This window comes from Lichenostomus cassidix, chromosome 5, assembly GCF_008360975.1.
Source record: "Lichenostomus cassidix isolate B80296 chromosome 5, HeHo_3.0, whole genome shotgun sequence".
NCBI classification, from domain to species: Eukaryota; Metazoa; Chordata; class Aves; order Passeriformes; family Meliphagidae; genus Lichenostomus; species Lichenostomus cassidix.
Window position 1 is genome coordinate 26,670,797 of NC_139486.1, and position 16,827 is coordinate 26,687,623.

General features: G+C 38.7%; 1 protein-coding gene across 3 annotated transcripts in view; it reads right to left on the minus strand.

The window, feature by feature from the left end:
• The window catches only part of NUBPL (NUBP iron-sulfur cluster assembly factor, mitochondrial), an 82,550-nt gene extending 65,723 nt beyond the window's left edge, over positions 1-16,827 (minus strand). The window contains exons 1-4 of one of the 3 annotated variants that reach the window (XM_085061934.1): positions 16,628-16,827; positions 15,589-15,736; positions 11,269-11,303; positions 298-388 (exon numbers count right to left, since the gene is read on the minus strand). In XM_085061934.1, coding sequence (XP_084918060.1) covers positions 298-388; positions 11,269-11,303; positions 15,589-15,736; positions 16,628-16,768 — 415 coding nt within the window. In that variant the 5' untranslated portion in view covers positions 16,769-16,827. The remainder of the gene's footprint in view (positions 1-297; positions 389-11,268; positions 11,304-15,588; positions 15,737-16,627) is intronic. The other 2 variants (XM_085061931.1, XM_085061933.1) reach the window with 2 other exon arrangements.

Genomic DNA, 16,827 nt, shown 5'->3' on the forward strand with positions numbered 1-16,827 from the left:
GAAAATTATCTGCTATATTACAATTTTACAACTACTGATACACACCCTTCCTTTCCAGATTCTCTTCAAAAATCCATGAGAATGCATGGACCAAGATTAACAAAAAATAGGACTCTGATTATGCTCCGAGTTGTACAAGTTAGCTTTGAAAGTAACCTCAATATTATAAATAAATAAATATACTCAGTTTAATCTTCTGTTTGCATCCCTTCTGCGCCACACCAAGGAAGCACCCATGAGTGGACCATGTTCATCCCTGTACAAAAAAAGACAGCAAGAAAAATCCGTTCCACTTACTTGCTGTTAATTCTGGGTTTCCTTTTAAGTTCATCATCTTTGGAATTGAAGGTCCATATATGTCTGCATCAAGTAAACCAACTTCTTTCGTCTGTGTAAGGAACAAAAAAAAAAAATTGTCAAAATGTCTGTCTTCCTTTCAGTATTAGCAGCTGAACAAAATTCAACACTATTTAAAGAAATAAAAATAATATCTGGATTTGAGACCTGAGTTATCACTGTATCCTTTCTCTCTAAACTGTAATTGAAGAACGAAACCTTACAGTGTCTGTAAGTTGGGTCAAATGGCTTTACAAAAGCTATCCTTACAGAGATTATCCTTACAGAGAATCCGCGCTTGCAGAGTTTCTTACCAAGGCAGACCACAGACTTTATATTAACAAGCATTACAAGCAACGCTCTCTCTACTCCAAGTACTATTGTACAGAAATAACATCTCAATTTTTTTAACAAGGTATCAAATTTTACTGTTAAAAAAAAAAGTGAGCTTTGTAAGTATATGCAAAGGAATGCAATTGAAGTCATACTAGTAATTGCAAAGACTGCGAAAAACATAAAAAACATGTTTTTATCTTCCATTCAAGTGGCCAGAGTACACTTTTGCAGACATCTTGAAGTTACTGAAATGCAAGTCTCTGAAGCTAATTAAGCAGGCACAAAATTTTAATCAAATACATTTACACAAAAGTATGCTAAAAATGGGTCTATTCAACTACATATGGTACATTAGGCAATAAACTTTAAATAAAAATTATTTCAACTATGTAGTCTAGACTTACAAGATTCTTTTCTATATTTTTTATAGATACACATACATGTTTTGTGGAAATTAAACTATTTTTCTTACAGATGGCAAGACACAGTACCAATTACTAACTTCTACAAATTAAGTAGTAAAGAGCAAGCCCTTTAAAGTGCTGAATGTCAAGTTTCTCTAATATAGAAAGCTAACTGTATCCAACATTTTGCAAAATTACAAACAAGTATGTTTGAGAGCTTGTTTGAAAGGTTAAGGCAGCAAGAGGAGCTTTTCCAACAACACCAAATGAGACTTCCACTGTCAGTATTTCAATAGGTGTACTTCATTTTTGGGTCATGCTTTCCTAATTTGGTCTCATAAGATCTCATATTAAGCCATTTTGTTATCACAGTTTTGATGGGAAAGATAGAAAGTAAAAAAAAAAAAGTTTTTACTACAAAAGTCAACCAAATTTGGGTTCAGTTATTCAATATACTTTTTATTAGCAAAACAGTTTTTTTAACACTATTTCTTTATAATGTCTTGTGAGAAGTGTTAGACAAAGTTCAGGAGTTACTGCAACAAATTCTTCTCCTTGCCTACTACTGAAAGCTGCAATTTCAAAACACTAAGACCCATCTTTATGTTAAGACTTTAAACACATCAAAAGCAGACTATTAGAGCTTCTCTGCTCTTGAACAAAATGCATATTTTAACAGATTAGAAAGATTCATTACTCGGGCCCTTTATCAGTGCCATCAGCTAATCAAATCCATCAAAACATCATCTACAGGCTGTTCCCCCTAATTCCTTCCCAAATGAAACTAAGTAACTGCTGAAAAACCCACATAGTGTTTTAAACCTGACTACATACATACTTCCCCTGAATTTTTGAGGCTTTTCCCCCTCACGCAAGGACTGTGACTATTGATTGACTACGATGATCTCACAACTCACTAGAGTTTTACTTTCAGCCCAAACAGATTAAAGATTTAGGATGACCCAAACTAGTCAGAATGACTTTATGACCTCCTGGGCATAATCAGGTGTTCACCACTACAGGCTACTTATTCCTAGGAGTCAGCAGCACTGTACCTATATTATCCAATCTAAGTGTACAAAATTTCCTGTAATAAATAATAAATACATCCACACTGGAGAAAAACAACCTTCAATTACTAAGAGGACTTTATAAATTCAGCTCCTACTTCAAACTGCCAAGATGATCCTTGTTTCAAGCTAATAAAATAAACCTGACTGTTTCTCTAAAAAACTTACACACGTCTTCAAACATAAGAAAAGTTCCTGTTTCTGAGATGCACTGTTTTTGTTCACGAATATGGTTTAACAAAATTGTCTTCAAACAAAAGAATAATTAACAGATTCACAAGCTTCTACCACTCATGTTAACTAAAGCACAAGTGTTCCTGTAAGCATGGAGCTTTCTACAGGATTATAGGAGAAAGGTCTTTCAGAAAATCTTTAAATCACTGGCAGAAGAATCTTTCAATCACTTAAGATAGCCTAAGGCATTACTTTTTTTCTTCATCAAGCAATTCAACATGTTAGGTAAGAACTCTGTAAGTGTGAACTCTGCCTAGAAGTAGCAGCTTGTACAGAAAGCATTGGCCCCATAAGCTTTGGTTTTGAGTTTTGCTTCTCCTGTTCCTGCTTTGGCAGTATGTAAATATCCCTAGAATACCAATAACTCTTTACTCGAGGTTTAATTATCTCAGAAAAATATTATGGCAGCTACCAAGGGATTTTTTAAGACATGCACGGTATAGCCCAGATCTTCTCTTCCAGCATTTACAAGGTTTTAAATCCCCAAGAGAAGAAATAATATGCACACACCTGGATGGTACCACATGAAACTCTTAATCAGAATTACCAGATACTTGTCATACTAAGTGAAATACAATCCAGATGCATGAGTTAAAATAATTTAAAAATTAAATTAAATTTTAATAAATTTGTTTTGCTCCCCATATAACCCATGCCTCATATAAAACAGCACACCTTTCAAAGCATTGCTGTATTAAAACAAATCCTACAAAGACATACATAACATCACACAAGGTAAAAAACAACATCTGGGCAGAAGGAATAGATTACAGAGGATCAAAAGCAGAACCAAGAAGGCAACTTAGGAAAAAAAGAGAGGGGGCAAAAAGCTCTAAGATTCCTCATATGTCCTCTGACAATACTGACATATGCATATACTTCTCACACCAATGCTGAATCTTTTTTTTCATAAGTAATACTAATTACACAGACAGAAATGCAATGTGCTTAAAGCACACCAAAGCACATAGTCCTCCTGCTACTAAGTGTTTTTCAGAGCACTGCACCCACCACTGCTACAGCCTCCCTCAGCACTCTGGCAGGAAAAGGATTCAGAAAATGCAACTCCACTATCTTCTTATGGCTGTATTTTCTCCTTATAAACACATTTCTCTCCTGTGCTATTAAACAAACAGCATTCCATCTCTCCAGATGGCATAACAATAACCAATTCCAAAACAGCTGTTCTCAAGTTAACATTTGTCCTTTTCCTTCCACCTGCCCAGCTGTGGAAGAGAGTTTGAATCAATCTTGAAGTTTATCACACTTGGAAAGTACTTTCTAGAGACCTTATTTTTTGGTTGCCTTACTGCAAATTCTGCAGCTTAAATTCTCGAGATACAATTTACAATGTAACCATTCCCGCATGCTTTAATCATGTCACTGCAAGATGCTTTGAAAAAATACACAAACCAACACATGCAGGATCATTGACCTCTTTATGCAGAGTAAGATCCTTATCAAAATCCCATCAGGCAGAGACCACGAAAATAGAAATAAACATATTGTCAGCACATGAAAATGTGCTGAGCCAAAGTACTCTCTTGTCAGCAAAAACTATACTTTAAAGCTCACAAATGTTCACATTTACCTTCTTAATAATGCTTTTAAGGATCCCCCCACCACAGGTAAACACTCTCTAGCACAGGCTAACTACTGCTAGGATTTGCTTTTTCTGCAGTACTGATACTGATTGTCATGGTCTCATCTGAACACTGGTGACCTCAAGAAAACAAAAAAAAAATTACAAAATAAAGAACTATATTACAGAGACCTATAACTCCTCTTCGTCTTTTACATCATTGACTAAGTAATTCTTTCTACTTCACTGTCATTAATCTTCTCAGCAAAATATTAATTTGCCCATTAGACCTCCCTAAAGATTTCTGACAAACATTCTGCATGAGGCACTGTAAGTTATATAATCACTGCAGCTCTTAATCCAGTAAAAATATAGTGAAGTTTTCATTCCAATTTAGGAACTTCTCTCACCTACACTAAGAATCAAAAACTAGTTTGCAGTCACCAGGTACAGATTCTGCATTTACAAGAAAACCAAATGCTACAGCAATAGATAAAACAGATATTCTTGCATACACCCCTGAGAAATGACAATTCTACAGCTTCATTTTTTGCAGTGTACAATTACAGGCATAGATAACCTCACTAAAAAGATCCTTTCCTTTACCTTCTCTGGGAAGATTCTCTACATAATTAAATTTCAGTTTAGTCCTCGAACCTGGACACTGCCTTGTGAGTAATAGAGACATGGAAGACAGCTGTATTCTAAATTAATAATTTTCAAGCTCTGAACTTAGATCTAATTCTTTTGGGGGAAAAAATTAAAATGAAGCTGTTGAAGGCCAAAGTCCTTGCAGAGAGAGGTCATCTAAAAAAACCAGTAAATTTTGCCTCCTTTTCCCTATGCGGATTAGAAAGTATTAAATTGTTGTTATGTTTATTCTCCTAGGCAGGCAAATGTTACTGTACATAACCCTTGTCCAGGTGGAATAAGTTCCTGCTAATGACAAAGTGAACTATATCTTTTCTCCTCTTAGCTATTTGAGCAGATACTTAAGAACTGTTGTGACCTTCCCTACACTTTCTTTATGTAGGTTCCCTTTTCTGTCTTTCATGGAATATTAACTACAAAATCAATTTTATTTCCCAGTAACAAATTTTCAACCAAATGCAACCAGCTCCATTCATATATCACAAAGGACCCCTCCACACAACTCTGTGTGCAACAGAGAATCTGGTGATATTAATTCCTTCCAAGTTGCTAAATGCTTTATTGAGGAACAGACCCGATTAAAGATTTCATGCCAATGGAGAGAAAAAAGAGAGAAAAAAAGAATAATAAAAACAAGAGCTCACAAAAAGCTTCTATAAATAGCTGTTAATCAACATAGCCTACGTTACTGCTAAACATCCAGAGACTCTTTGACAGCATTAATTTCGTTTTTGCTCATATTTTCTGAGACTTTTTTTCCATACTTGGTAGGGCATATGTATCCCCACTGGATGCTAGTAGATAGTATATTACTTTGAAGTAAACTCTGCAGACCACCAGAATTCCCTGGTGTTTAGCCTGGGAGGGATAAAGGCACAGGTTAATGAGCTGTTATTGCTCAGTACAGTGAAGAATTTCCTACAGTAGAAGTGCTCCCAATATTCAGCAGCTGCAGCCCATTCCAAAGACAGAAATTCCAGCTCTGCTAAGTGAAGGTGCCAGTTATTTTAAAGCTGGTGCTTATAATCCACCACCAGGACTCTCAATTTACCCTTTTAATGTTATTATAGACTTAAAGCTAATCCCAAACTGCAAGCAGCAAGACATTGGACAAAAGGGAACTTTAAGATCAGGACAGGCTATGGATTCCTCATTTGACATACTGACACAGTGAATAGCCATCTTTTAATCCTTAATTCTCTAACGCTTTCAGCTGCACACTATTTAAGTGCCTAGCTGTAAATTGGATTAAAGCCAAAAATGTACCACTGCAGTTTCCTCACTCTAGCCTAGAAATGCAAACTTGCTTTAAACACTCAGTCTGCTACTGGTTTAAAAGCCCTTTTCCTTCCTAAGAAGTGTTTCCAATTTTCTGCCAGTCACAGAACTTCTCTGGCAACTTCTTTTCCACAACAGCCTGCAATAGCTCCTACTCAATGTTCTTAACAATCGCATACTAGCAATTCAACCTTGTTTGGCCTTTTTGCACATTATGTATCCTGTTGAAAAAAAAAATCAATACAGAACCATTTGGAAAATAAATTACCAAAACAGAATCCCCAACATTACCACATCTCTCTATAAGATGGCTCTCCACTTTCACAGCATGTCAAATTATTATAAATAATACATAAATAATAAATGGTCCATCTTTCACATCAGTCTCTCTGGTATCTGCACTGGGCTTTTAAAGACTTGAGACTAAGGATGAAGTTATTTAACTCTACAGGCAATATTTTACAACAAAACAAAACAAGGTAAATTTTCTTCAAATTAAGCATATGGTTATCTGATTTAAGTAAAACATTTTAGGAAGTCTGTGTTTAAATATATTTTAAAATTTGCTCATTTTTCACTTGAAAAACACCAAAAATTTTAATGCTTTATTCTCTCTTTTTTTCAATTGATCTAGAAGCTAAGCTATCATTGCAAAATAAACCAAATCAATTCTAACTGCTATCTCCTACTTTATTGAAACTTTACAGTATTAAAAAAAAGCATAACAACCTACAGTGATTAAAGTCTTCTGATTCTCTAAGCAACAGAGTTAAGGATGCCTAGAAATCAAACCCAGCAATTAGAAAAGCTGCATAGGAAGAGGACAAAACAAGTCAAAACTTGCCTTCATGCTGTGATTACTCAGTGAAGGAGCTCATTACTGTCTAAATTCTTCAAGATTTGTTTTTCCACATGGAATTTTGTCCTTACCAGCAAGAAAGTAATCTTTGAATGCATAAGTCAGATGGACAAATAGTTTAATTACACGAGCCAAATACTTTTTAAAAAAGCCGGACTGTAAGAAAGGTAAGCTGGGTGGCTTTTGAGTAGTTTCCGAATGCGTGGGTTTTGCTTAAGCAGACGGTTTGAAGAGATTAGAATTAATTTTATTGTCACTGTCCGAGCCCAGCGCGGCTCTCTCCCCGCCGAGCGCCCCGCTGCCCGCGCGCCCCCTGCCGGCCCAGTGCGCGCGTTGCTCGGCAACAGGGGGTGGCTGGGCCAAAGCGGGGCCAAAGCGGGGCCAGGCCGCTCCCGGGTCAGCATCGCCCTCCGTGCAGCGCCAGCTCTGCTCCGGTCTGCACCACCCGGGAACCCCCTGGAGCAGAGCTGGGCTACAGTGCTGACAACTGCCGCCCTTCACCGCGTGCCGCCACTACTGCAGCCAGAAGCCACTTGCTTATGCTTACACGCTAACTTGGTCCATATGGTTTTACTTCTTGCTCCTCCGACTTCGAACCACAAAAAATATTTTATCCTATGGCGAAAATGTAAATCTTCCCAACCGAAAAGGCGAGCCAGAGGAAATCTGACTGGGGAGCTTGCCTCATAGTGACAGCACAAGCATACAGCCTCCCAACTGGACTGGTGCCATCCTTAGTCATGCACAGCTGGTGTTTGCTCGCTAAAATACTCTGTTCATAAACAAGCAATCCCTACCCTATTATTGCTGCCATCTATTAATTCAACTTGTTTCTACTATAATAAATTGTCTCTGGCCAGGCAGCTTTCATAAATAGTCATTCTAGTCTGAATACGAATCGTCCTGGCACAAAACCCAAAAATTCTTCCCAAGTGCTCCTAGGGGAGCACAACTGACTGCTGGTACATCAAAAGAATGAAAAGAATCAGCTGTCAAACTAAGCAAGCAATTAACAATAGGACACAAGGGTAAAACTTAAAGTTATTTCTTAACACAGAGAGAACACCATATAGATTTACAGGCCTTGGTACAGGCCCAAGAGCTTATACATTTCTTAACTAATCCATCTACAACAGGTAACCCAGGGTACCAAAAAAACTAATATTCTAGGAAGGGATAAGAGGCTGCCCTGCTTGTTTTCCCTGGCTTAGAATCAAAAAACAAAACCAAAGGAAAAAACCTCCCCAAAAAAACCTACTCAGTCCTGGACATGGTATCTAGGCATCTAAATTAACTCCTGTCTTGAATTATTTACTCTGTAACCATGAGATAAAAATATGCCAAACAGACTGAGCACCAGCATGCAAGACTTTGAACTCCCAAATTCTAATCCCAGCTCTGCCAACAACTCCGTGTGCCCATGACAATGTCCAAGGCTCTGTTGATGGCCTCAGTATTTCAGATCATCACTATAATAACTGGAAAAGCTTCCATATTTAAAAAAAAATTCAAAATATATATCAATAGAAACAGTGGGGGTCTCATTTTGTTTTTTAACTACAGAAAGTAGATTTTTGAAAGATAGAAGGATGTTCTCTTTTATCAAGAGGACAAAAAATCCTTCATGCTTTGACTGTTAATCTTTTATCTTATGATACACCAAACAATAATAAGATGTCACAGCTGTTACTGCAAGCATCAAGAATCTAATCTAATCTCCTCCGAGAGGGCAGCATCTTTCACAGATCTCATTCACCAGAAAACATTTGTTGTCAATAGCCTGTAACCTGTTTTACCTTAGAAAAAGAACACTTGAGTTAAAAGCATAGAACTTGTAACACAGACTAATGAAGGAATCCCAGACTTTTATAGTCATAGTAACCTATTTTCCTCCACAAGTCCTTTCCTCCCCTCTTTAAGCAGTACATCAAGCTCAACATCAGTCTCTACAAATCTGTATTTTGTTTATAAGAGACATATGCACTGTTAATGAAGTTGCAGAGGACTCCTGAAGCTCTGATCTACTAACAACCATTACTGCTTCTTCTGAGAGAGCTAAATTTACAATAGCAGTGAAGAGAAAAAAAACATGGCAAGGTGAAGCACAACCAGTGTTACTAAATGTAAAATAAAGGCATCCATTGCTGCGTATCTGAGGACAAAGAAATTCACTCTAAAATTCAGCAGGAGGAACCAACAGACCCTCAATAAAACACCTCCTTATTTACTTCATTCACCATTACAAAACTGAACATTGTAATGATCTCTAGAATTTAGAGCACTGGACAGTCCCAGACTGGAAGAAGGTCACAGAGATTTTCATTTCAAAACCTTGACTCACAAAATTAGCGAACTGAAATCAAACTGAGTAGCCAAATAAACAAACCTTCAAGCCCAAAGGTTAAACATAAACATAAACGTGATGCCATCATTATCTTAAGGAAAACAAACCACAAAAGAAAAAATATATTAATGCTTCAGCAAACAAGAGAATTGCTTATTTCATCCACCTTAATTTCACACTTTCTAACTTGCAACTACATCAATGAACAATTTCACCACTGTAACAGCTTGCTAACTTGTGACCACCAGTTCACACAATTCACAGCCACTTCATCAATTTCAGCTGCTCGTCATTGATTATAACCCGATAGATGCTGGCCTCCAACTTCACACCACTACATAATCGTAACATCAGAACTAACAAAGGGCATAATCCCAAAACTTGTTGTCCTAGGTTACAATATAGATGTATTCAGTATTCTATTAGCACCAGCTGTGGGCCATTAGCTGTTATCTCCTGCTGTGACTCACCCCTGATAACAGACAATGGGCCATCAAGGACCCACTGCATGACTCATGGAATTATCTCATCCTATTGTGAGATGCTCCACCCAGGAGGGAGGAGCCAAGCATTCCCACCTGGATATAACCTGGCCTTGGAACTACCCAAGGCAGCCCTGTCTACTGGGTTCCCAGAGGACAAGAGCTACTGCTGGACCTTCAGGTGGAGACCAGACCTTCACAGGATCACTGCTTCAACCAAACATTGCATTTGGATTGCTACCACCACCCTAGCAGGGTGTCAGGTTGTATCTGACTTTGTCAGCACTTTTCCTTGTATTACTGAACTTATTTTTAATTTTCCTATTAAATTTATAATCCTGCTGTGCAATATCCCACTGGTTTGTTTTCAAATTAACACACTTGTGTATGTCAGAATTACTAAGAGATGCTTTATCTAAATTTTTTTTTAATGCATAAAACTGCATGTTTGAAAAGAATCAGACACCATCTTAAAAACACATATTCTAGTAGAGAAAGTTATGTGCTATTAGTTGACATGGTTGCCTTGGAGCTACTTAATGACCATCCTACAAAACAGAGCACATTGCAGACCCATATTTGTTTTGCAAAAGTATTAGAGCAAATGCCATGTTTTAAAGTTAATTAGAAGGAACCATTCAAGCAGTTTTGCTTTTCAAGATGACAGATTTTTTTCTGAGATCCAATTATTCCAACAGTCTATTAAAAACACAGAATTAAAAACTGTGAAATAACAAGATCAGATGCCATCACAAACTGTACAGCCTCAAACATTCTTCTTATTAAGTGTGACTGAGCCTATGGAAATTTTTTTAATCTTTTACAAAATTCCTACAGGAGGCTTGCAGATTGCATGTAGTTCTCGCTCCTTCTACCTATTGTTTTTTACTTGTCTTTTACAACAAGAAAAAGATGCTACATTTGCCTGATTAAAGTATTTGAGGATACTTTGTATTTAATGTTTTATGAGCAAACCTGCATTATACACCCTCCTACTGCAAAGGAGGCTTGCTTCTGAGTTTACCTGTGTGGCAATAAACGTGCACAATGGAACTCCTCCCAGTCTATAGCAGCAGCTGGATATAATGAACACCTGTGGTTTTTACTCTTGAATGGCTCCCACCATCTATTTATAGTACAGGTAACAGCTTGAGTAATACCAAACTGGGAAATCACTCAAAAAATTGTATTTCCAAGCTTAAGGGAAAATACATAGTTTTTGGGGTTTTTTTCCTTAGCAGCTGTTTACATATAAAGTATTTCTACACGTAATTTCTCCAGAAACAGTAAATCTGTGGAGCTATAAAAAAATGTTTTGGACACTATTCAGCACTAACTCCTATTTTTTTCAAGTCAGTGTTCTGAAGTGATAGAATTTAATTATTTATTATTTTCAACCTGCAGAAGCATCCTCTATGACATCTACACATCCCTGCAGAATTGCAGTTCAACTCAGTGACACACCAGGAGAAGGACAGAGCCAAATCCAGAGGTAGGATGAGATCTACTAAGTTATTCACGGTACTGATAAAATATAAACAAAGTGACAGGAACTCAAAAGCCCATCAAAAACAAGAAATTAACTAAGTACAAAAAATGAAATACATTAAATGTATGTGACTGCCTCAGCAGTAACCATTTCATTTATGACACACATCTCACATTAAGGCTTATAATTAAATGTTCACCTACCGAATCATTTGCTGCTAGGGCAAGGGCTATATTTACTGCAAGAAAGAAGAGGAAAAACAAAAAAATTAAAAAGTAAAAAATAATAATAAATATTAATATTAAGTGCAGGAAAACTTATTTCTTAAATAAGTTTTGAGAATGTTATCATTGCTAATGAGAAAATACAAATGCATTACACTTATTTAATATCTTGGTTCTCAGCTTCTTGCATCTCTACAATATTTGCAAAGTGTCAATGGCACCTACATTTCAGTACATGTTTGTTAACCAGCAAACAAACTCAAGCTAATTTGCAAAAATTTGCAGATTCTCAGTTTCTAGAAAACACTACAAAATAAAAATACAGTCACAGTATTTTGCCAAAGCATAACATTAAAAAAAACTTTTGGAAGTACCTTCTTTTTAAAGTAGACATTATACTACAAAACTAAATTTACCCTACTGTTAGCAACTTTCACCACACTCTCTATTGAACTTGCATAAAACTAGAAATTAGGTAAGTATTAAAATAAGTGAAAATATTATCATATCCCTTTTTTTGATTTCATGTGATATATTAAACAGAGATGTTTTCTGTAAGAAGGTGCAGTATATGCTTTTCACTTGATTTTCAAGTCAGAAAATGAAGTCACATCTACCTTAAAGCATCTGTAACTAAAAAAAAAAAAGGACAAAAGGAGATGAAGCAACTAAAAAGACTATTTGTTTACAGCTTTTACATTTCCATCAATACTTGAGTCTCATAACTAAACAGCATGTGCAATGGTATCTTTAATGGCTTTCCAGCTTCAATTATGTTGGAAATCCTCCTAGAAGCTTCAGTATAAACAAATAGTAATTTTTATAATTCAAGAAGTTACATGTTTTAGAAAAACAAAAAACACAGCAAGAAACCCAACACACACAACCCTTTATTGGGTTACATCTTTTGTTTCCTTTACATATTGCTGTACGCCCACACAGTCTTTCAAGAAAGGTACGCTGCAGCCTTGTTCTGCTGGAAGAGTACAAAAGTTCTGAGAAGCTGGGGAGCCAGATTCCTCTCTTGAAGAACTTAACACCAAGACAGCTAAGTTTCTTCAAACAAACCAGTTGGGGGTTAACAAGGACAACTGTACAGCACTCTCAAAGAGGGACACAGCCTCTCTACTCCTAAGCTAACAAAGTACACAGATTTTTATTCTTCAATTTTCTATTTGAGCAGATCCTCAATTAACTGTTCCCCAAATAAATCAGAGGAGAATTCGTGTCATGAAACCTGGAGATCAAGCTACAAATGACAGATACAGAGAAAAAACAAGGAAACCAATTATAAACATAAAAAGAAAAAAATGAACTGCAACTCTTGTCTTAAGAAGGGAAACACATTTTCTTAAAATCACTTTACACATCTATCTTCTTAAAGAGCTTTCATGTATGAAAATGGAAGTAAGATCCACAATGCTTCTTCAATAAGGTATATTTGACTACTGAAGGGAAAGAAGGGAGACAGTAGGAACAACGTAGCATGTAAACCTAAGGTTTACAAAAAAAGCCAAACTAACTCCAAACTTTGGACAGATGGCATAAATACAGAAGAATGCTGTTGAAGAACAGAAACTTCAAAGGAAAATGACAGGAAACATAGCAAACAAACCAACACTTATATTAGACAAATAGAAATAACAACAAAAGACAATCAAAGTGTTTAAACGTACATTGAAAAATATTTTTCCTGTAACGTAATTTCTTCTAATCACTGACTAAATTGATTTCAGAAGACCAAAAAGCACTGGAAGCAACAGAGAATACAACATGAAAGTCATATGCAATAAACAGAAGGTTTTATTCAACAGGTTAAGGAATGACCCTGAAAAACTTGATCAGAATGCAGATCCTCTTTTCCTGAAATGGAGGTACAGAGGAACTGAAACATAACTATAATGGAAAAAACAAAACCAAGAGTCCTGACAGGCCTTCTGACATACACACAACAAGACTCATGATTAGTTTCTTTGGTGCTTTAGGAATTAGAGGTGCTTACTAGTTTCCTTGCTTTCCGATTCCTGCTCTCAAAATGTGTCAGAAGAATTGTCACCAAACATGTTCCCCACAAACCTCAAGCAAGAAGAATATAATTTAAAGTATATAATGCAGTAATAATGCCATGCAGTAGTTTTGTTTATACAAGTGATCTGAAATTCAATTGTTCATCTGAAACATGAAATTTATTCTCATTATAATAAACAAGAATATAGATTTCCTTCTCAATATTAGGAATTAAAACATTCATTAAAAAAGGCTGTCAAATACAGATACATTTGAATGGTTCATTTACATTTCCAATATCCTATTTAATGCTTGTTGAACCCTGATTTTTTATTTTTAAATGCGTAGGAATGAACTCCCAGCTCTAAGTATTATTTATACATGTGTTATATTTCATGTAGAGATTACACACAGATGCCAGTTACAAGAACTTAAATTCAGATATTTGTTTGCAGATATGAGGAGAATAATCTGAATTTACTTTTCCAATTATGCTCATGCTGTAAATTGGCCACTGATGAACAGGTATTTGGTATCTTTAGTAACCTGCAACAATCAGTCTATGTATTAGAATGATATACCTTTTGATGGTTAAGAAATGCAAGTTTTAATTGTTTTGCATGTCTTTCTACATGTATGTGTATCCTATTTATAGTATAGCAGATAGATATGAAAAAAAATTCCTTTTTTTTTTAAGTACAATTACTTTTAGTACAGATATCACAGTTAGTCAGCTCTAGAATTTATTAGACAATCAGTTGGTTTCAAGCATGGCTGAAATACAAACAACAAAATTATAAATTAAGACCTATATCCACACATTATTCACAACACATGAACAGTAGACATCCTTCAACTGAACGATTACTCTTCTCCTAGGGAAGAGATCTTTAAACAAATTTCTAACATTTTACAGAGACCTTTTCAACCAAGTTTACTTTCAGTGTCACAGAATCATAGAATGATTTGGGTTGGAAAGGACCTTAAGAACAACCCAGCTCCAAACCCCTGCCATGGACAGGGACACCTTGCACTAGACAAGGCTGCACAAAACCCCATCCAACCCGGCCTTGAACACTTCCAGTGATGGGACAACCACCACTTGCACAGGCAAACTGTTCCACTGCTTCACCATCCTCACAGTACAGAATTATTGCCTAACATCTACATCCTTTCCACTTCTAGGTTAGAATTGGTTACCCTTGTCCTATCACTATCTGCCCACAGAGAAAGTCACGCTCCTTTCCTTTTTCTAAGTCCCTTTTACATATTGGAAGGTGCTCTAAGAGTCTCCCTGGAGCCTTCTCTTTTCCAGGCTAAACAACCCCAACTCTCTGAACCTGTCTTCACAGGAGAGGTGCTCCAGCCCTCTGATCATCTTTGTGGCACCTATTGGACCCCCTCTAACAGATCTTTCTTATGCTGGGGGACCTAGTCCTGGATGCAATGTAACTATCCAGCCAATTCCTAATCCACTAAGTGGTCTATCCATCCAGTTCAGAGACAAGGATGTCATGAAGGACAGTCCAAATGCTTTGCAGAATTCCAGACAGATGACACCAGTCACTCTTCCCTCATCCACCAACACTGTAAGAAGACCACATCATTTGTTGGCACAACATTTTTTCATTCTGTCATCTGTTTAAGTTCAAGTAAATTTCTGCAGTACTGGTAACCTATATACTATCCCATTTTACCACCTAGGAATGGCAGAGTTACAGAAAAATTAATTCAAAACCTAATGGTGGAGTTGAGAGAAGAGTTCAATGTGCTTCACAAGGCTCTGATCAGTTTGTGTGATTTATAAATACTGTTTCTCTTTTTGTTTATGAAACACCTATACAAGTAGTTGAGCAAATTGAACAGAGTCCTGATCTTGAAACTTTCTAAATATTAGTATGTTTTACAGAACACAAGACTATGCTGACATAGCACAGAAAGGCACTGTATAGGCACACCTAAGCTGCTAGGTAAAGAGGAACAGTGTCACTGCACTGGCGCATGATCCCCTTCATCTCAGCCTACATCACATCTTAAGATGTCCTGATGTCTCAGGACGGCAGTGCACTATTACAAAGATATTATTTCAAAGATATCTGCTCAATTCACACCTAAGTTAAAGCCAAGACTTCTGTACCCAAGTAGATTCTAAATGGCTGCAATGGGTCTTGACAGAGGTGAAGGGCAGTGCTAGTGGAACCCAGAGACAAGGTAATGACACAAGCACCTAAATATTCCATAGAAAGTACTAGGAAATGTGCAAAGTAAACGATTAAAAAAAAGAAACCTTACCTGCTGTTGTTGATTTTCCAACTCCCCCTTTTCCAGAAGCCACAACCACCACCTGCTTAACTCCTTCTATGGGCTTCTGCTTGGGCAGCCCGCGTGACAGGATCCGAGCACGTCTGTCCCTCAGAGCCTCATCCCCAGAGCTTGAGCGCTAACAAATCCAGAAAGCAAGTGAATGCATATGCACCAGCCTGCAGTTTTCACAGAGAACACTGACAGGAAGGAACCCAACTGTACACTGAGACATTTTCACTACTTGTCTAAAAGAGCATTCTGCACAGGGGCTCTCCCACAGGGAGCCTGCTTCACAGGCAGGCAGGGACTGGGGCTGCTTAAAAACATCCCCAGTCACACAGCCTTTTGTCAAACACTCAAATACGATTGATCTTAACACGTAAAGGAAAAAAAGGGGGGGGGGCGGGGATGGAAATGTGTTGAAACAAACCAAACCATTGCTTTAAAAGCCGGAAGCTTTAAGAAACAGATCAGACCTAGCGGTCCTTTCGGTACAGCTGTTTCAGGCACAACCAAAGCAGCAAACAGCGAAGCAGCAGGAACCCGAGGTGCTGAGGGGCCGCCCATGTGCGGGTGCGCTGGAGCGCAGAAGAACCACAGGCGGAGTCCCGCTGCTGAGGGCCGGAGCAGCCGAGCGGAGCATCCCCGCAGGCAGCGAGCGTCCCACCGGCTCCGGCTGGCACAGCCGTACTGCCACGGGCGGGGAGCGCCGCGCTGCTCCCACCGCGTGCACGCGGCTCCGGATAAAAAGGGGGCAGAGCCCATCCATCCTCCAGACCGGCCCCCGCCGCCAACGCCTGCAGCGAGGGCATCCCCTGCCGCAGGGACGCTGCTGCTGAGCCGGCTGCCGCAGGACACGGCCCGCCACGGCAACCCCGCAGGACAGGCCGTCCCGCCTGCCGTCTCCACGGTGCGCCCGCAAGCATAGGCACAGCCCAGTCCGCCCCTCGCCCGCCCCGCCCCGCTCCGCTCCGCTCCCGCCCTGGCGGCCGCGGCGCACGGCGGAGCTCCCGCCTCGCTCACTCACCGCGGAGCCGGCGGACGGAGCGGCGCAAGCGGCGAGCGCGCAGCCCGGGACGCGCCGCCGCGCCGCCAGAACCCTCCCGCCGCCAGCCCCGGGCAGGCGGCGGGCGGCGCGGAACGCCCAGAGCCAGGAGGGACCTCCCATGCCCACGGCCGCCCCAGGCGCGCTGAGATGGCGCCGTGCTGCCGCGCCTCGGCCCGCCC